Source organism: Parus major, chromosome 24 (genome assembly GCF_001522545.3).
Source record: "Parus major isolate Abel chromosome 24, Parus_major1.1, whole genome shotgun sequence".
NCBI lineage: Eukaryota > Metazoa > Chordata > Aves > Passeriformes > Paridae > Parus > Parus major.
This window is the reverse complement of record NC_031792.1, coordinates 6,282,467-6,303,821: the sequence shown is the minus strand read 5'-3', so window position 1 is coordinate 6,303,821 and position 21,355 is coordinate 6,282,467. Positions and strand designations below refer to the sequence as shown.

At 45.5% G+C, this 21,355-nt stretch overlaps 1 protein-coding gene across 5 annotated transcripts in view; it reads left to right on the top strand.

Annotated features, from left to right (window-relative positions):
* ARHGAP32 (Rho GTPase activating protein 32) overlaps window positions 1-21,355 on the top strand; it is a 236,175-nt gene that overhangs the window by 144,068 nt on the left and 70,752 nt on the right. For all 5 annotated transcript variants that reach the window (XM_015649713.3, XM_015649712.3, XM_019008920.2 and 2 more), the window contains 4 exons: window positions 14,880-15,017; window positions 16,913-17,005; window positions 18,482-18,604; window positions 20,641-20,718. In XM_015649713.3, coding sequence (XP_015505199.1) covers window positions 14,880-15,017; window positions 16,913-17,005; window positions 18,482-18,604; window positions 20,641-20,718 — 432 coding nt within the window. The remainder of the gene's footprint in view (window positions 1-14,879; window positions 15,018-16,912; window positions 17,006-18,481; window positions 18,605-20,640; window positions 20,719-21,355) is intronic.

The window sequence follows — 21,355 nt, the reverse complement described above, 5'->3', positions numbered from 1 at the left end:
TTTTTTCTTCCTTTTTTCTTCCTTTTTTCTTCCTTTTTTCTTCCTTTTTTCTTCCTTTTTTCTTCCTTTTTTCTTCCTTTTTTCTTCCTTTTTTCATTTTACTTTTACTTTCTTTTCTTTCCCTTTCCCACTTTGCCCCTTTTCCTTTTTTCTCTTTCTGCTTTTTCTCTTCCCCTTTTCCCCCTTTTCCTCTTTCCCCTTTTCTTCTTTTCCCCTTTCCCTTTTTCCCTTTCCCCTTTTCCGCCTTTTCCTCTTCCCCTTTTCTTCTTTTCCCCTTTCCCCTCTTCTCCTTTTCTCTTTTTATTTTTCCCTTTTTCTTTACTTTTCCTGTATTTTTCCTTCTTTCTTCTCTTTTTTTCCTCCTCTTTTTCTTCTGTTTTAAAGTACTCCCCCTGCCTAGTTTGAGCTTCTCCCTTCCCCAAGCCTGTGATCACCCTCTCCCATATTACTCCATGTCCCTGTCTCTCAGATCCATAGAAAGCTGAGAAATTTGTGACATTTGGATCCAATGTCCAGGAAGGTATGGGAGGAACTGCACAGCTGAGCATCATTTCTGCCATGGAGATGCTTCACCCCTGACATCCCGTGGCCTCTCCTGGTGTCCAGGGAAAGATTCCATTCCATCACACATTGGACACCAGCAGTGTCTGCGTGGATTTGGCTCTGCAGGAGAATGAAATGGGAGGTGTGAAATAGCTCATGAAATGGTAGTGCAGTGGGGGCAGAGTTTGGCAGGGTGCATCTGGATCAGGCTGAGAATATCACAGGAGGGAGGAAAAAAGCCTGAAAACTAAATTTGGCTTTCCCCACCCTTTGGATGTGCTTCCAGCGCTGGTGCTCGGCCACTGCAGCAGCCTGAGCTGTACCCTGCATTGCTCAGATGGACACAGAGAATTCTGTTAGGGAGGCTGCATCCACATAAATGTGAAAGCTTTAAAATAGCTGTGGTTTGTGGCAGGAGCAGATAGCAAAGAGTGAGGGTGTTGCCATCCTGGCAGCTTTGGATTCCAGACTTAGAGAAATCAGTTAAACCCATGGGTTTGGGGTTCAGTGCTGGGCCTTGCCCAGTTTGGGCTGTGCAGACCCACTCTGTGTGCTGTGGCCCATCAAATGGCATTTACTGTGCTACTTCCCTCTGGAGCAGGCAGCAGAGCAAAGCTTTTGAGCAGCAGGTATTTCAAATATCCAGCTCAGCCTTAGCTGGGTTTGGCAGGACACAGCTACTTACACTGAGGGAATTCTATCCCACTTCTTCCCAGCTGTAAGTATCATTTTAGTGGTGTAAAGAGAATTAGTGCTTGATTCCTATTTTGCAAAACCTTCCCAGATAACGTTAGAAAAAGCATTCTTTGGGAGGTGTATTTGTGCTGCAAGTCAACTTGTGAAATCCAGGCTTTGTGCAAGGTTCAGAGCGGGGTTAAGTCTGCTCAGCTTTTCTTCTACTTCAAAACCTAAAAAAATTAATCCCATTTATTAGCTCTTAAGAAGAAGTAGGAATATATAGAGTGCTGTTTCAGAAAAGAGGAGAGAGATAGGATTCTTCTTTTGGACAAATGAAACTAGGAAATGACAATTCCTATTGGGAAGAGCCAATGATGGGAGGTTTTGATTTGGTTTGGGTTTTTTTCAGCAACGTAGGTGGATTTTCCTTTTTTTTCCAAGTAAGATTGCACTGAACTTGAATTTCTAGAAGATGGATTTCAGGACTTCTGTGAAAAGAGTGATATTATTAAAATAAAAGGGTCAGGTCCTGGAAGGATGGTGTGAGGACTGTACCTGTGAACCCTCTGAACCTGGAGACAGTAGTTGGTAATCCCTGTGGTTCTTAAAGGAGCACAGGGGGTGGCTGAGAGCCCTGAGGAATTAATGCTATACCTGCTGCTGTGAAAGTCCTTGGACAGTGTCTGCAATTCTTGGGACTTTCCACCGGGGTAAGCAGAGAATTTACATGGTCTGAGTGGGGAGAACAAATCAGCACAAGTCAGAACCTGCAAAAAGGCTGGAAAGGGCTATCCAGTCAACTCGTCAGGAAGGCTGGAAATGTGCCTTTTGCATGTTGTGGGGTTTGTTCATGTGACACTACAGCAACTCCATGTTTACTTATTTAGATATTACACCAGAAGAATGTCCAATCTCAACTTTAGTTCTGAAGAAAAAAAGAAACTTGTAAATGCTGTTTACAGTGGGAAATTTGTGGTGTTTGAACACCTCAAGCATCGTTTTTAGTGACATTTTGAGTGTCAGGGAGAGAGCAAGGACTGGGTGTGGAGATGTTCAGGTTCTGAGGGAGGCTGTAATCCCAGCCTTTCCCAAGGCTTTGGCTGAACATGTCCATGCTCAGGGTGGAGTGTTGGGACAGGAGTGGCAGGCACCGCTCACCAGGGGTATCAGACTGCACAAGCACGAGCCAGGGCTGACACAATCTCAGGGATTAATCACAGGCTGACTGCTGTGATGCCAGCCCAGCCACAGCACCTTTCCTGCTCCTGTTTCTGGGGCATAATGCCAACAAAGGAAGCCTTTTTCTGCTCCAGCACTGGTACATTTCTAAAGCTGTTCCTAGAGCAGGAATTCTCGTGGTCCAAGAGGGTTTTCTTCATTTTCCTGCTCCCATTTTCAGGCTGGCAGGAACTGAGCCATTCCTGTGGCACAGTATGCTCAGTGCTGTGCTCTCTTGCTGTTCTTTGTTCCAGCAGGGGCTGTGTTTGCTTTGACAGATGGAATCTGGTCCCTGGTGCACCAGAGGAAGACATTGCCCCAAACCTCAGCCACTTGTCCCAGCTCTGCCCTGCAGGATATTTGAGCTGGGCACCTTCTGTTTGAAGAGCAGGATTTGCCAAGCTCTGAAGGCATCCCCATCCCACATTCCCTGTGCAAAAATGAGTGTTCAAGAGCACAGGAGAAATGGGCTCCAAGGAGGAAGGGCAGGCAGGACTCCCCATCCCGGGTGATTGTGGGGATGAGAGTGTGGAAGATACTGAACTTCCCACAGGGGTGATGTCTTAGTCAGAGGAGCAACATCTCAAGTGTGGTTTGCTGGTTCTGGCTGCCTGGGATAGTCCAGGCTGGAACCACAGATTGCTTGCCAGGAGAATTTTTGAGTCAAACATTCAAAATGTGGTTGGGTTTTTTGTCTTCTGTATTAACAGTTTCTGTGTGAAGCTCAAATACCTGGAGAACAGGAGCTAAGTAAGTGCTGCTTTGCTTCTGTGAAAAGCTCTTTAAACAAATGACTGAAGGACAGATTGTAACTCACAGATATTCTTCTGTGTGATTTATATACATATAATAATACAGAGAGGGGAAAGCTTTCACATCTTTGTTAAAGGGATATGTGGAAGGTCCAGGTGGATCCTACCCAGTGCAAAATCTGTTTTCAGAATGTGTGTTAATCTCCTTCTCCATGTTTATATAGGATTTTCTGCCTTGATTTAGGATTTTATTAAACAAAACAAAAGCAATTAGTGGGTGCTTTTATTAAACAGTAAATTTTCACATGATGCAGCCTCCTGTCCCTACCTGTGTGTCCTCACCCCTTGGTCAGAGCCAAGGCTGTGTGTGCTCAGGGCTCATGAAAGCTGCTCTGCTTTCACATACATTAAAATTCTGCTCACCATCATGACCTTTTTCTGTTCGTCTTTTCTGCCTCTTGGCACCACTTGCCTGAAGATGACTGGGAAAATGAAATTTCCACTGACAGGTTGTCCATGAGTTCGGTGCCTCATACCTGCAGGCATTAAGAAATGGAATCATGGACTGTTTGAGTTGGAAAAGAGCTTAAAGCACATCAGTTCCACCCCTGTGATACCTTCCACTAGACCAGGTTGTTCCATGCCCCATTCTGGGATGGGGCAGCCGCAGCTTCTCTGGGTAACAAATCCTGGATATTTTGTAAATCCACAAAACCATTTAAAAACCTTCCCACAGGCCTTTCTGACACCATCCTTCCAGATGTTTACACATGTTGAACCTCTGTCCTGAGCTTTTCTCGGGCATTGAGGGCTGTTTCACATTAGGCAAAAGAAAGCAGCAGAATTCCTTGTTTCCACCCTGCTAATCCATCACTCCACGTGCTGTGCTCCGGTGGATCTGAGGTCACACACTACGTGCCTCCTGCTCCCAGCAGCACTAAATAAAAACGAAGTGACAGTGGGAATGAGAATTAGTCAAGAATGCCTGAAGCTGGCAGGCAGCCTGCAGGGTGCTGCTGGGCTGTGCTTAGAGCTCAGGAGATCCCAAAGCCAAGGTGGAGGGGCTTTGAAACACCTGGCTCTGTTCCAGGCTTTGGGGAAGTAAACTGCCATCTGTAGGGGTTGAATTACATCTGAACTGCATAATTAACATCTATTACTCTGTAGCTGGCATGATACCACTGAAAGATAAATTCATTTAGTAATTGGGATAGTAGTTATGAAGGATGAGGGTATGACTGCCTGGTGTTTAGAGTTTTCCTGCAGGGCAGCACTCCCATCCAGCAGGATTAATAATGGGGTGTGTTGTGTCCTGTTTTAAAAGCAGATTCACCATAACCATTGCTCAGCCTGGGGTTTTGCCATGTGATCCTTAATTCTCATATGGAGTCATGGAGTCCTTGAGGTTGGAAAAGCGCTCCCAGACCATGGAGTCCACCCTGTGACTGATCCCCACCTTGTCACCAGCCCAGAGCCCTGAGTGCCATGACCAGACACTTGGACACTCCAGGAACCTCCCTGGGCAACCCCTTCCAATGCCTGACCTCTCTTTCCAGGGAAAAATTCCTCCTGGTGTCCAATCTGCACCTCCCCTGGCACTGAGGCCATTTCTTCGTGTCCTGTTTGGACATGTCACCGTGGAAGTGCCAGTTTTGAGGCAAAAGGGATTCCTGTCCCACCCAGGAGCAGCACTGCACTGGCCCAGCTGCATCTGTGTGTCCTGGGGCTCTGGGCTTCCCCTTCCCTGCTGATTCCCTGCTCCTTCAGCCCCAGCCAGGGAAGATTCACTGCTCTGCTGTGGAGATCCATCCACTGCTAATGAGACATGAAAAACTACTGTCACCCTTAAACTTCAGTCTTCAATTGCTCCATTCATGGCTCTCTTTGGATTTTCTTTTCTCTAATTATTTAAACGTGTATTGTGACAGAAATGGGATCAGCTCTTTCTTTTTTTAATTCTGGATGCATGAGATGCAAAACCAGGGTTGTGGCTGTGTGTGGATTTTGAATGGAATAATTTATTTACAGAGTGACGTTGCAGAAATAAAAGCTGTTGTGGAGCTGTTGGTGCTAAAGCACATTTTTGCAGCAGGTACAAATGTAGGTGCACTTCAAGCTGTCCCCTCAGCATGCCAGGGACAGAGGCTTTCTGTACTCAAACTCCAGTGGATAAATGCTCTGGGGAATTTATTTGAGGGTGGGTTTTGCTGGGGAGAGAGGGTATCTGGAAATAACCTTCTCAAGACAAGAGCCTCCCAATTCATCAGCCCTGCATGAGGCTGCTGAGCTGCTGAGCAGTTCTTGGTCAAAGGGAATGTGAGTGATACATAACTTCAGAGAGTTTTCCCTGATGGGAACCCCCCAGCTGAAGGGAAGGGCCAGTCCCTGCTCTAGGGAAGGATGAGTGAGAGGGAAAATCATTTGTCAGGATAAAATGCAGTATCACATCGAAGTGCTGCCTGAAATGGTTTTTTGTGAGCTGCAGAGGCTCTCACAGTTCCATGGTAGTTTGTTAATGTCGTGTCCTTTGGACATTTTTGCCTTCAGACAGAAAACAAGCCCAGAATTCGAGATCTCTGCTTGTCCACAGACTGTGCTCTGGGCTCTGGCAGTGAGGGTCACTGCAGAAATCTGTGGGGGCAGGAGGACTGTGATGGATCTTGGCAGGGCTCCTGACCCTCATGTGGTGCTTTGGAGACAAGGCTGGGCCCGCCACAAATTGAAGGGGACATTTGGATTGTTCTGACAAGACACTGAGTCCTTCCCACAACTGAGCAAGTGCAGATGCTTTGCAGAGGAGCCCTTTGCCTACAATTTACTTGTTCTACAACTTTTCCAAAAGCAGGGCTTGGTTCAAGTCCAGAATAAGAGGAGGATTGTGGTGGATATTCCTTCCTGCCTTGATGTTTGTTTCTTATGGGGAGGTTTGCCATGTGCACATTTTCAATACCTGTTTACTTGGGAAGGTGACAGACTGTTGGGACAAATGATCTGAAACGGTTTCATCCTCTTCAAGGCTGCAAAGCTGCTCTAATCACCAGGTGATGTTGGATGTAGGAGGCTGAGGAAGCAGCAGGAGACAGCCCAGGTGAGCAGTTGTGGTGCTCAGCCTCAGGGTAGGTGAAGTTCACGACCTTGGAACAGCATCTGCACTTACAAATAACACATTCAGTGCACATAAAATGCAGAGCAGGCAGGTTAGGAAAGGATGGTTTCAAAAAGCTCTGTCAAGGCATGGAAACCACATCAAAATAAACAGTGTATGCGTAAAGGCAGAATCATTCACTCATGGAGTCATTTAGGGTGGAAAAGACCTCCAAAATCATGGAGTTTGACCTTTGCCACAGCACTGCCAAGCCACCACCAGTCCATGTCCCCAAGTGCCACATCAACACTGTTGTTTTAACTCTTCCAGGGACTGTGACTCCACCCACCACTGCTCTAGGCAGCTTCTGCCAGGGCTTGACAACCTTTTCCATTAAAAAAATCAACTTAATAACCAGCCTGTCCCTCCTTAGGGCATCTTGTCCTAAAGATACTTCAGTGGTAAATCAAAGATGCATCATTTTCACTGTAGCAAATACTGGCACAGACCCAGGTGGCAAAATACAGGATCCCAACAGTTTTCCAAAGTTCTCTCCTCCCAGTTCCACTGAGTGCACATGCATTATTAAACTGATACTCAGAAGATAATTTGTAATTGAGCTGTCTGGGTAATAATATGGCTGAGAGTGCCACTGTTGCACTCAGTAAATAGAGGTGCTTTGCCCAACTGCATGTTACATTAAAGATAAGTTGTTTAGAGGCATCAGACACAGACTTCTCAGAGGGAACCTGATTTGAGCTTGTTCTCAGATTGCTGGGGCTTTCCCAGAGTTACAGAGCAGGTTTGGGCCCCAAGTTTGTTAAAATGCACAGAGCAGGTGTTGGTTGCTGCTGAGGATATGCCACAGGCTGGGGATGGAGGCATCAGAAGCAAATACTGACTGTGTATTTTCCAAGACTGTAGAGCAGGTTTGCCACCAAGGGCTCAGGTTTAGACAGATCAGGAAGGACTTTCTGTTTTCCAAATGTTGCATTTTTATCTCATCTGTGGGTTTAAAACTGTTGTTTTATTTCAGATGTTGTGGTTTATGTTTTTAAAAGCTCCCATCAGGGGTATTAGATATTGAAGATAGTCTGTCTTAAATATTTCATCTCCTTGGTCTTGGCACTACTTTTCACTCTTTCTTCATAAAACTGATGACTGCAGCTGCCAGAAAAGCAACTGATTTTCCATTTTGGCTCCAGCTTTCTTCCCAAAACCTCCCCATAGCTGCTTCTGTTTTTTGTACTTTCTAAATGTTTCACTCTTCCAACCTCTGTCCTTGAGGCTCGATCAGCTCCATCTCTAACACCCCTGCTTACAGATCTTTTCCCTGTAAATATGCATGGTTTTCATCTATAACCTTGCCCAGAGACATTTCTTACCCTGTTAGTGATATTTTCCAAGCACTGGTAGTAGTGTTGCTTCATTATGGGGTGTCAGGATGAATGGGGCTGGAAGGGAGCAGTGTCAGATACAGCAGGGTTTTGTAATTTCTGTGTTCCTGAGTGGCTGTTGTTTGTAAATGATGTGATGGATGTCTGGTCTGTGGCATTACATCCCTAATGGGGTCATGGGGGGGTTTTCAAATAAAGTTTTTTGGGTTTGCACCTACAAAAAAACCTCTTTTCTCCCTGGTAGCTTGTTTTTACAAAAACATGATTGATTCTGTGCTCTGATCAAACATAGATATATACACACAAGTCAGCTGTTTGCTTCCAGGATCTGCCTGAGAAATGAGATTTAAGAAAATTGAGATCTCTGTCTGCCAAAGGCACTGATGCTGTAGGTGACCTCAGGCAAGGAATTCAGGAAGTTTTTGGAAATATGAAAAAAAAAGAATGGCTTCCCAGTGCCAGAGAGCAGGTTTAGATGGGATATTGGGAAGGAAATCCCCCTGTGAGGATGGGGAGGGCCTGGCACAGGGTGTCCAGAGAAGCTGTGCTTGCTCCTGGAGCCCTGAAGTGTCCAAGGCCAGGCTGGACGGGGTTTGGAGCAAGTTTCTAATGGGAGGTGTCCCTGCCCATGGCAGGGGTGGGACTGGATGGGATTTAAGGTTCCTCCCAATGCAAGCCAACCTGGGATTCTGTGATTTTCTTTTCTTCTGTTTTAATAACCTCAGGCAAATAATTTTCAAAGGCTTTTTGTTTTGCTCTAAAGGCTAGTGGTGGCTGCTGGCTTTGATGGAACTCTCCTCTGTGGCTGAGTGCAGAGCAGTTCATGGCACATTTGGGCTGTGGGGTCAGGAGGGAGCTGTATTTAGTGCCTTCAATGTCCATACAGTCATTTGTAGCTGTACATACACTCCCTCTTTGTCCTGCTACCTGGGGGATGGTGCTATTTCAGTTCCCTTCCCTGAGCTCTGCTTTGTGGCTCTGAAGGATTTCATTTGTTGGCTCCAGGCTCTCACTGTGTCACATCTCTGATTTTCTCAAGTGCAGAAAAGCAGCCCCCCACACTGTGCCCGCCCTCCCCTCACCCCTGACCCACTGCTCCATGGTGGAATTTTGCTAAAGAGATGATGGGTATGGAACTGTTTAAATTACAGCGTGTCAGGAGAGCAGGGATTTCACTCACATGTCAATGGCTGTAAATCCTGCGTTGAGTTTAAGGTCTGTCAGACTGCCATTCAGAAATGGGCTGGTTCTGGGAGCAAAAATGCCTCTTAGGGTTTCAGGCACTCTCTTTGTGTTGGGTTGTCTTGCTGGGCTCTTACTCATCTGTACATGTACAAAACCACTCACCCCCAAAGCCTGAGCCAGGTTTTTATTTACTCCTGGCAAAACTGTTCCTCTGAGGGACACAGGAACCACTGGAGCTCGTGGCTTGGGTCTCTTTCTGCTCCAGAGAACCACACACACTTGAGGGAGTGATTTCCCAAACAGTGAGGACAGACAGGATGACACTGCTGTCACTCAGATCCAGCCCTGTGTCCCTACATGTGCTTTGGGAGCTCCTATCTGTAATTGGAATCCAGCAGCACAAATAAGTCTAATTTTTAGTGGAGAAAAGCTGCAGTGGTTTCCATTAAAATCTCTTTTTCCTAGTGACTGCAATTAATTGATAATAAACTGTTAATTAATGCAGGGAGATTAATTTATGCTATCTAATAAGACTATTAAAGTGTGAGCTTAAATATACCAAATTTTCTCCTCTGCCTTGTGCTCTGTCCATTTGTATATTCCCTCCATTTCGTGCTTGTTCCTCCCTCATGTCCATGTGCTGTGATTCCAGGTGGAGTGCTGAAGTTTTAGTGTTTTGTTCAGAAATAAAATACTTTAATGTTGCCTTAGTTTTAAACTTAAACTCCCTTTGCATTTTAAAGATTTATAATTTCCTTCAAGTTAGAATAACACAGCAGAAGTCATGGAATCACTTTTGTAAACAAATGTAAGTATAGATAAAGAGACCTAAGGCACCAGCTAAAAACACTTCCTGGGTGAACTCCCCAGGATGGATTTTATCCATCTTGCTTTCTGTTTTGACTAAATCTCTAAACCCTTTTCTGCTGTGACTTGAAACAGGAAAGGGCTGAAGGGTCAGGCTGGAATAACATACAGAGCCCGAGCCCCAGACAGCTGTAAGAGTCACCCATGGCAGAGTTAACCTCTCCTGCTGGATGCTGCTGCTTTTCCAGCCATTTAATCTGTGGTGTTTTCTTACTGATGGGTCAAACTGAAGTGACTTTTGCCTTATACTTTCATCTCATTTTCTGCTCTTGCTCTCCATGTGAACTACAAGGTTCAGGACAGCATCCATGTGTTCTCTCTGAGGAAATAAGCATTTGAACCAGAAGAAAAAGGTCTATCCCTGTCTTAAAATAAATAAATCCTAAGTGCTGTAGAGCAAACCCAGTCAGACTGTGGGGCAGGAAAGTTGTGTGTGCTGGAACTCAGTGGCAGTCTGGCTGTCTTGGAGAGAGATTGATGGACAAGATGGGGGCTTGTCTGCTGACATGGAGGCAGATCCAGCTGGAAACAGGAGTTTTTCTTAAATAGCAAGAAGATCTATAAATCTTTAATACAAAATTCTAGCGTGTAAGTTTTGTGAATGGATGGTACCACAAATCCTGGCAGCAGCTGGGACCTCCCTTGCAGGCTGGGTGCCTCTGGGTGTTGCTCAGGGCACAGCTGGAAGAGTTACTTCTGCCAGATGCTGAGTGGAAACAGTTAAACCTATGTACAAATATTGCAGAATGGAACTGGCCTGATCTTAGGGGATCCTCTCTTGGAAATGAGCACAATTCTTGTATTATTATTGTATCTTGTATTATATTATTGTACTGATAATTGAAGTGTTTAAGGGATGGTGGAGCAAAGTGAGGCTTTGACTGTGGGATTGAAAATGCAGGGAATGGTTTAAATTGCTTCCTCTCAGATTTGCAGTGGGTCATGTCTGTCTGTTGGTAATGAAGCCATCACTGAGCTGCAGGAATCAGGCTGGGCTTGGGAAGAATGGGAATAGGAGTGACACTGCTGTTCTGAAGTGCCACAGGACTGAGCTGAGCTTAAGGGAGTAGGAAACTACTCAAGGCTGTGGCTGCTCATCGTCCTCCGCAGGCCATTGATCAGCAGAGCTAAAAATATTCCTTGTGGAGCTGGGCTCTGGATCCCTGTCCCTCTCAATTTGCTCCCGTGCAAAGTGAAGCCCAGGAGCGTCTCTGATTTGTGATCTCACAGTGGTGCTGCTACTGATGGAGGGTTCAGATCTCTGGCTCACTGGAAATTAAATCATCAGCTCAGTAATCTGTGATCATTTCTTTAGCATGACATTTCTCCTTGCTTTGATAATCTGAAAAAAATCAGCAGCTCTGTGCAGAGACTGAACTCTCACCAGGCTCTCATTGTACATTTAATCTTAGCCAGGAGAGTAAGGGAGAACAGAACAGGATGGAAAAAGAGTAGGGATGAGACCAGATTTGCCATTCTGTGAGAAATTCCAGATTTGCCATGATGCTTTTCATTGTGAACATTTCTGTTAACAGAAATTTTAAAAAATGCATTGTTTTTTTTTCAAGAGAAACTTGTTTTTAAGTCAGAGGTCAATTTTTCCTTTTAAAGGTTCTGAAACTATTTAATGGCATTATTGAAATCTTCACTTGATAATTGATTTTTTATTTTACTGAACTTTCTCACAGACAGGTTTGTAGTTGAAGGTCTGAATCTGGGAAATCACTTTGTGCTTAACTTCACCTCTTATGTCCTACTGAAGTGAATGGGATTTAAGCTTGTGCTTCTGTAAATCAGGACCATTAATAATTAAGGAAATGAAAAGTAATTATTGAATTAGAAAATTAGAGGCTGATCAAAAATTTATTTGAGCAACAGTTTATGGAAATAATTAAAACCATGAAAAGACATTTTTGGCATATGGATGTTGAGTGCCTGAAGCACCAGAAATGTAGAGCTTTGCTATAAAACACAGTTGACAGCACAAGACCAACTTAACGGGCACTTACTTGTGTCTAATATTTTATTAACTCTCTAAATTAAAAAAGAATCCTTTTGCCAAACCTTTCTGGTATTTGAGAATTTGCAGAAAAGGGGAGCAAGATGTACAATTTTTATATTGGTATAGGGAAGCCTTTGTAGTACTTTGGGTCTGGGATGAGGATGCTGCTGTTGCTGCTGCTTTGGCTGTGCCTCTCTGGGAGTTCTGCTGGGAGAATCCAGGCTTTGCTTTCCTGTGATTTGTGCTGGAGATCTAATGGGAAGCACTAAATACTGTCCAGTTCCTTCTTTGGTTGCTGCAGTGATTCCTACCTGTAAAGTTAATTGCATCCCATGTAAATGTGGCTTAAAAATTTGTCACTCAGGCTCCAAATCTGAAAAAAAACTTCGCTTAATACAACTTGAAATCCAACCTAAAGCATAGGAGCTTTTTGAAATGAATTATGGCAGGATTAAAACTGTAGAATACTGGTAAATACTCCACTTTAGGGTGTTGGAATAACATTCTGCTGGGTGGAAACATGTGTTATTGCTCCCAAAGTACTGCTCTGTGCCAGCACAGCCTGTGCACAGTCACTCTGAGTGGGACAGGAATTGGCAGCCCTGTTCCCAGAAAGTAGAGGGACAGGTGCTGAGCTTGTCTGAGTGAAGTAACAGGACCTGAGGAACAGCTGGAGCTGTGCCAGGGGAGGTTTAAGTTGGATTTAGGGAAAGGTTCTTCCCTCAGAGGGTGCCCAGGCTCCCCAGGGAATGGGCACGGCCCCGAGGCTGCCAGAGCTCCAGGAGCCTTTGGACAGAGCTCCAGGGATGGCCAGGGTGAGAGTGCTGGGGGGTCTGTGCAGGACCAGGACTTGGATTGATGATCCTTGTGGGTCCAACTCAGGATATTCCATGATTCCACAAAGTATCCTATGATCCTTTTGCAAAGGAGCCTGACATCCATGATCCTAGGCTGAATGACCGGGGAATGGTGAGGAGTTCTGTCCTTCAGGCACCTACAGCATCCCTCTCCTGGAGCCTGGGCTGCTGGCAGGGAGAGCTCAGAGAGAGCTCAAGGAGGGCTCAGGGGGAGCTCAGGGATGGGAGAGCTCAGGGAGAGCTCTGCTGGTTGCTTAGCAGCTGCGAGCTGCAGTTTGGAGGTGCAGGAGCTGAGGATCCCAGTTCCTGTGCTCCAGCTCTGCTGCCTGCCCTTGCTCCAGAAGCCTCCCAGAGACACTGCTGCTGGTGTGGGGTAAGCTGTCCCTGCTCATCCATTACCTTTTCCTGCTGTTGTCAGCCCCTTGACCGGGATGCTGTGAGATGGGGCACACCCTGGCACAGCAGGGGCTGACCTGGCTCTGCCTCTCTGCTGCATTTAACTCTTACTGCCCTCATTCATGGCAACCAGACTGCAAAGCTACAGGCCAGCCTTTAAAATGAAATATAATGGAATTAGTGACAGGTTTAGGATCGTTTGACAGATCATTTTGTTGTTTGGGTGGTCATGTAGGATTTAAATGCCCGGTTTGGTGGCAGAGGCAGATCCAGGATCACAGGGATTTCTTAGGCTGCTTTTCCCTACATATGTGACTGAACCTTGAAGGTCACACTAGCAGCTCAGTGAGAGAGCAAGAATCCTTTAATTGCACAAGATGGAGAAATGGGGAATGCTGACAGCTCCCTGAAGAGAATTAGCCTTGCACTCCTGGTTTTATTTCTGTCCTTTAGATGAAAAGTAAAATGACATAATGTGGAAATCCCAAATAATTTATCCTGTGTAGGTGCCTCTTTGTAGGATTGTGAAATACGGTGATTTCTCATGAACTGAAAGCAGAGTTTATGGAGAGAGTCACAGTGTGGAGTTGTCTTAAATCATTGGAACAGAATGTAGCTGGATTGAGGGTTTATATCTGCAATTGCCATGCAGGCTTTGGATATTAACGTAAAACTGATGCTTAGAACTTTGCTGATAAAGAAATCAGTGTAGAGGAATTATGACTGGCAATTCAGAGTAGGCCATGCCTTTTGTATCCCAGGGGAGAGGGCACCTGCCAGCCACACACAACAGCTCAGCATTTACAGCTCTGTCCCCTCTAGTGTCCCACTTACACCGCGCATCCCCTGCTTTCTGCTCCACTTCCAGGCATCCCTGCAGCACTTCCAGTCCCTGGCACTGCCTCTGTAACCCGGAGCAATCTGATTCCTTGATTCCCTCCACATCCCTGGCAGTATCCAAGGTCAGGCTGGATGGTGCATGGAGCAGACTGGAACAGGAGAAGGTGTCCATGCCCATGGCAGGGGTGGAACTGGATGGGCTCTAAGTTCCCTCTATCCCAAACCATTCTGGGGTTCTGTGATTAATGACTCTTCATAAAAGTGCTTTGACCTGGAAACTGCTGCATTGTTACAACATGTTTTTATTGATCATAACAGGTCGTGGAGCATTTAAAAGTTATCATTAGATATTAAAAGCTTCACAAGCAAACTGTTCTGTGCTGCCACAGTTCATTCCTTGTCCCCTGGAGCAGTCTGTATCTTGTCTATATTTTAATTGGGGAAATAATATGCACTCAGGAATAAATCTGCAGCTAGAGTTGTTCATCATGGATTCTTTTCTTAATTCAGCTGAAGCTTAATTCTGCCTGGGGCACCTGGCAGAAATTTTGCAAGCTTCAATCCTGCCTTCAGATCTCTGCGTTTATATGCTTCTATCTGTTTGGAATCTAATTTCACGCAGTTTATACAGCCACTTGGTGACTTACATTTGTGCAAGGACACCTTGTGTAGGAAAATGCTACAAAATCCTTGTAAGACAGGTGGAAGTTAAAGCTCTGGATGGGTCTCACCATGCTGGGCCACATCCAAACCCATGGTTAAATAATTAAAGCAGGACTGCTAACAGCTGGTTTGAGCATGAATGGCTGCTGCAAATGAAAACATGAAAATGTTACCTGCAAATTAAAACATGAAAATGTTAGCTGCAAATTAAAACATGAAAATGTTACCTGCAAATTAAAACATGAAAATGTTACCTGCAAATGAAAACATGAAAATGTTACTCAGGCACTTTGATGGCTTTCAGATGTTTCAAGGAGAAAGTGTTTCTCCTGCTGAGATTTCCCTTTGCTCAGTGCTGAGGAGCTGCTGACAGTGTGGCTGTGTTTGTGTGTGCAGGGCAGGAGCTGGATTGTGAAGAGGAGCTATGAGGATTTCCGGGTGCTGGACAAACACCTCCACCTGTGCATCTACGACCGCCGCTTCTCGCAGCTGGCCGAGCTGCCCCGCTCCGATGCCCTGAAGGACAGCCCCGAGGTAAAGGGACCCTCTGGGACTGGCACTGGGTCAAGGAATGACCTCTGGGGGAGCTTTACTTGGATATCAGGGACAATTTCTTAATGGAAAGGGCTGTCAAACATTGGAAGGGGCTGCCCAGGACAGTGGTGGAGTTGCCATCCCTGGAAGTGCTCAAAAGTGTGTGGATGTGGCACCTGGGATGTGGTTTCATGGTGAACTTAGAGGACTTTTCCAGTGTCAGCAGTTCCATGTATTTCTAGTACAGAGTAGTTTTAGACAGCCTGGTTTACATTTGAAAATTGGCTACCACAGATAAAGTCACTGTTTTCCACCCCTAATTCCAGTGATCTAAAGGGAAATGTCCTGCAAGTTCAGACAAATGAATTAAGCTCCTGAATCTAGAATAGTAATTGAGTGTCAAGAAAGCAGCTGTCCCATGGTACCTTAGATGTGAATTTGGTTTTGTCCTTGGAAACTTTGTCAATGATGTGGGTATTTCCTGGCTTAGTGTTACCAACTCAGCATTCCCAGGAAATCCTGCTGTCTAAACTGCAGCACTGCAAGAACAATCCCATTTGGAGTGCTGGGCTTCCATTTTAAATTGAGTATTCCTGAAGTGTTTTTTAAGAGCATGTGCATTAGTGTGTTATTTAAATGGTCTTTAAAAAGCCCTTTTTCCTCAATGTGTTTCAGGATTTTTTTCTCAAAGAGATACTTTTCATTTCTTGGCTTACTGTCTTCACCCTGGAGTATGATGAGCTGAAATTACCTCAGGTTCTACTACTGATAATGGAAATATTTATTCATGTCCAGAAAAATCTCCTGGAAATCAGCAGATGAATCTTGGCTGCATCATTTTGGAGGATGTGGACACTGAAATTAGTGCCCCCTGAAATTTTACAGGTTGTTTGCCATGGAATTGAAGGAGCTAATCATGCAGCCCCATCACTCAGCAGACACTGATTTATCATTTCCTTTGGCTTCACACAGGGTATTTCTGAGGACGATTTAAAATTTAAATTCAGAAGAAGCAGCAATTTTCCTGGTTTATTTTTTATTATATTTTAGGCATTCCTGTCTCTTGCATCCTTGTACCAGTGATCAGTTAGACTTTAGAGCATGTGCCTGAAAATCTGCATTCTGTCTGCAAGCACAGAGGATTTGAAGATCCTGAATGCTCTGTGAAACATAACTCTGCAGCTGTGGGGTGTCTCATATATTTTTTATTTTGAATTGGCCACATCAGAACAGATGTTTGAGGAGAACAATGTTTTAAACAGTCCTACAGATTCTGGGCAACAATGCTGCTTTATACTACTGTCACTGTGAGACTTTGGAAAGATCCCAGTGGCTTCTCTGTAATAAAAACCAGTTTACTGTTACAGAAGGGACATGGCAAAGTGTATTTTTAAACCCCTCTTCTACTCCTTGAAATACTACTCTTTGGCCAGGGGGTCAGTCTGAGTTGCTACATTCTTAAGGCTTTGCAGGAGTGTGGAAGTGGCAGCCAGGGGTTTGTTCACTGAGTGGTTCTCAGGTGTGTTTGGTGGCCCTAAGACACATGAGTTGTTTGTATGTGAAGTCCACAATGAGGGGAAGGCTTTAGATTTAAGGTATCTTGACAAGGGAAGTTAAAAAAATCTGCATGAGTCTTACAAAATGATAATAATAACATTATTACTTTCACAGAGAGCTGCTTCTTTGCCCTTTTTTTTTGGTGTAACCATTATAAACCCTGTGTGTAGCTTGCTGTCCTTTGAATGACAGAAAAACATTTATCTGCTGAAGGGAACGTGTCTCTGTCACTCTTGCCTGTGGCAGTGGGTGATTTCTGGTCTTCCCTAAGGCTGCAGAAGGCTCTCCAAAGGAAGGTGCATTAACAGAAGCTCTGTGTGTGTGTGTTTGTGTCCCAGCTGGTCACACAGATGCTGATGGCTTACCTGGCTCGGCTCTCCAACATCGCAGGCAACAAGATCAACTGTGGCCCTGCCCTCACATGGATGGAGGTACAGCATAAAGCTGGGGTGTTCCTTGTTTCCTGACCTTGGAAATGTAGCAGGCATACTCTGCTCTTTCCAGACCTGTTGATGCCACTGAAATTCTATCCTGAAAGCTTTATTCCCTCGTTACCAGCAAGTGGGTGGTGTAGGACACACAGAATCAGAACCAGTATTAAGAGTATAGAGGTTTTTTTTTCTTTGTTATCTGGAGTTTGTCTCTCAGAAATTGTCCTGCAGATATTCACAAATAAAGGAGGTGGCAGTCCCAGTGGGCTGCCTGGGAATGTCAGGTTCAGGGCTGAATCCCCCAGTGATGGGTTGCAGAAGGCTCACTTGTTTCAAAGCTCACTTATTCCTGCTCTCCTTTTTGCCAAGGCAATGCTGCAAGTGTGGCACATTTCTAAAACTGAGCTGTCTCTGTTATGGTGTTTCCCTGGTCTCTTGGGTTTTTTTAAAATAATTTTTCCCTGTGGCAGCTCCAAACCCTGTAAATACCCCGTGCTCCTGTTGGCTCCCCTGCAGACAGAGGCAGCCTTGTGCTTGCAGTGGCACAGTTTGTGTGTTGTGAACTGCAGCTGCAGCTCTGCTTTCAGGTTTAATGGTCTGGTAGCCTTTAAACAATAGCCCTTGCTGGGGAGGAGGGCAGGGAAGGCTGGATGAGTGTCCAGCTGTCCCTGCTCAGGCTGGCTGCAGACCTGTGGCTCTCCATTGCTGCACACCAGGAATAGAAACAGCTATTAATAGACTGTTGCAGCTCCTTTTTAAATGCTTCTGATAAGGGTTGAGTGTGTTTTCCTGCAATTTTCCCCACTGATACCCTTCTCACCCTGAAATCCTTTGGGATGAGAAAAATCTTGGGAAGTGGCAAAGGGAGGAAGGAAGTTGTAGAGAGAAATAAGATGTAGGATTCACAGCAGCACATTAGGCCTGGAGATCACAGCAAACCCAGTGCACATACAGTGCAAAATAACCTTTGTGACTCACTGAGAATCCTACAGGATTTTACACAGAAATCTGGGAGTTTTGGAAGTAGGCTGATGATTGCAAGGGAAGGGTGAATGTTTTCTTTAAAAAATAAATAAAAGGGTGGGAGAAAATGGGAGGCAACACTAGTTTTTGGTTTGACAGCATTTCCTCCTTCCCTCAGTACCTCTAGCATTAATTCCACCTTGTAGAGGATTTTTGTAGCACATCTGTATTGCCACTGAAGACCATCATGGTTTGGTGATAAAGGGAGGTACAGACACTCACTGTGTTACTGATTGTACACAAAGCTGCACCAATCCAGCATTTCTTTCCTCAGTGGATGGGCACACCCGACCTGCTGGAACCCCCAGTGAGTTGTTCTGTCTGTGCTGTGCCCTCTCTCCTGGGGCCCAGGGCTGAGCTGTCTCTCTCAATCAGCTTGAAGCCTCTGCACCACTAAAATGCCTCCTCACTTGTCCTCAGCTGCCTCAGAGTCCCCTGTGCTCTTTGTTTCAGATTGATAACAAGGGGAATCACCTGCTGGTCCATGAGGAATCGTCCATTAATGTCCCTGCTATTGCTGCTGCCCATGTCATTAAGAGATACATTGCTCAAGCAGCAGATGAACTGTCCTTCGAGGTAAATAAAGCACTTGCATTCCTTGTTGTCAGCTACAGATGAGTGTAATGTGTTTGTGTGGGCCTGTGCCCATCAGGGATATGTCCAGACACTTCCACAGTGTTTTGTGAGGTGAAGCTTGGAAGATTGAGTTGAATATTGGATCTGCAATGAGTTGGATACAGGCAGATGCTCAGTCATCTTTAAAATAATGCTTTACTTGGCATTAGTATCTTCTGATTAACCAGCTCCTGCCAGCTCCTGTGGGCTGTCCCTGAGCAGAGCCCACATGTTTTCTGTTCAGGATGACTGTCCCTGTGTGTGGACACAAGTTTAATTTTTCCTTGCCCAGGTTACACCACCCAGGTTCATCTGAGCAAGTGTTGTGTTGATAACCATTTTTAAGAGCTTCTGCTCCCACGAGAAGAACTAGACTGGCAAAGGATTGCTGCTTAAAGGGCAGGTGATGAGCTCAAACTGGTCTGAAAATCCAGTGCAGGAGTTGTTGTGGAGCAAATCCCTGAATCTCAGGATGGTTTGGCTTGGGAGGGACCTTAAAACCCATCCCATTCCACCCCTTGCCATGGGCAGGGACAGCTTCCTGTAGCCTGGGTTGCTCCACATCCCATCCAAGATTGCCAGATCAGACCCTGGAAGCTTTTGTTTGTCTGGCAGTTGTCTGTTTTACCCAAAAAGCAGTGCTCTGTGCTCTGGTTGCCCTGTGCAATGGTGCTGTTTCTGCAAAATGTGTGAAGGAAAACAGTGCCCTGAAAAGCTTTGTGATCACATCCTTGCTGTGCAGCACAAGAGGGGAAAATGATGGGAATAGTCTGGTGCTGCCAGGGGTTTGTTCATGTTCAAATCAAGGCAAGTATTAGCATACCCCAAAGAACAGTGTGATCAGAGGGACATGTGGGCACAGCAGCTCTGAGCTGGAATCCAAGCAGCTCAGGATCCAGGCTGGCTGTCAGCTTTTGAGAGCACTGAAATTACACTCCCTGCTCTGTGCAGAGGGGAAACTGAGGCACGTGTGGTTTCCAAGGGTGTGTGGTGAGACACCTCAGCAGAGCTGACACAGAACAGGATCAGGGGTTTTACAATAATGAACCCTGTTCCCTAACCCAAATTATCTCTGTTTATTGCTCTAAATTTCTAATAGACAATTGCACAAGAGCTGACTGGGGTTTGCTCACCAGTTCTGAGAAACATCCTCAGTGTCTCTGCTCCTGTGCTGGCAGCAGTTTCCTTCATGGACATTTGCTTTGCTCTTGGTTCACTATTCCCTGGGGGAAATTATTTCCCCATGTCTCAGTTATCCCTGTCTGCAAACTGGGGATGCATTGTCTTTCCTGTAAAACACTTTGAGATGCATCAGTGTAAAATATCTGGTGAAAGTTGAGTGTTACTGGCATGAATTTTTGCCCTTTTTACCTGCAGTTTTATTTAGGTTCTGCCCCTTCTAATTTTCTGTAATAGAGGCCACACAGAGCTCAATTCAAACCAAGCCAAATTTAGTATTAATTATACTCATTTCCTTTTGAAAAACTGCAGTGTTACATTTTTATGGGAATGAGTAAAGCTTCAGAAAAACTTTCTGGTGTTTTGCATCCCACTGCTCTCCTCTGTTCACTTCCTAACCCTGGGCAGCTCATCTGGGGCAGTTTGGGAGCTGCAAAGGCAGCTCTTAACTCCTTGCAGTGAGAGGGAGCAAGGAGACACATGCCAGTGCCTACACACACGTGGACAGAGCAGGTAGCAAAAATCAGTTCAGCTACTTGAGCAGGTTTTCCCCAGAGTTTGACACCATCACTGCAGTTTAACCAGAACCCTTCTGTACCCCTTGCCAGGGAACCTGCTGCTCTTCAGGCCCTTTTCCTTAGGAACAGCTGTATCCTGTGTGCTGGATAACCCAGGAACTCTTCAGCCTCACTGTTCAGCTTTGCAAAGGTAGATGTGCAGCTGCTCCAGAGTTTTTGAGTTTTTTGCAGTGCTGAGACTGTCGTTATTGGAACTGTGCTCTCCTCCTGGCTGTGACTGATGCTGTCAACCTTTTGCAGGTGGGGGACATCGTGTCTGTCATTGACATGCCACCAAAGGAGCTGACCTCGTGGTGGAGAGGAAAACATGGGTTCCAGGTAGGCACCAGCATAGCCATGGCAGTGGCACTGGAATAAGAGCAGGATCCTCAGTGCTGTGTTCCTGGAGCTGTTATGCCCACTCAGGATGGCTCAGGGGATGAGCAGTGTGTCCCTTCCCTTGGTGTCAGGGGACTCCCCTTCTTTTTGGGCTGGGGCTGGAGCAGACACAGGGTCTCCACTGGAAGTTTCCTTCCTCCCTCACCATGGAAAGGAGGGCTGGCCATGTGATGGACAGCTGGCCTGATGGCACTGGAAGCTTGCACTGCACCCCCTCCAAGGCAGCTGACACTGTTACTCACATCATCCCCTTCCTTCCAGTAGCTAAAACCAGATCAGGCAGAGCATAGAGGTTTTGGAGAATTCCAGCTGATGAAACAGTGCTGCTGACTTGGACAAGCCACCCACCCATGTCTGTGTTTACTGTGTGGTGCCAGTGTTGCTGGTCCCTGTAAATGTCACAGCATGGAGGTTGAATCCAGAGATGGAGACTGAATTTTCAAAAGGTCCTAAGGATACCTGGGGATTAGGTACCAAACCTTGTGTGTTGAAATGGCACTGCTCTTCCAAGGAGTTTTTAGTCCTTTGGATTTTGCCACTAGGAAATGTAAAAGCTTTAAAAGTCTTTTTTAACCAA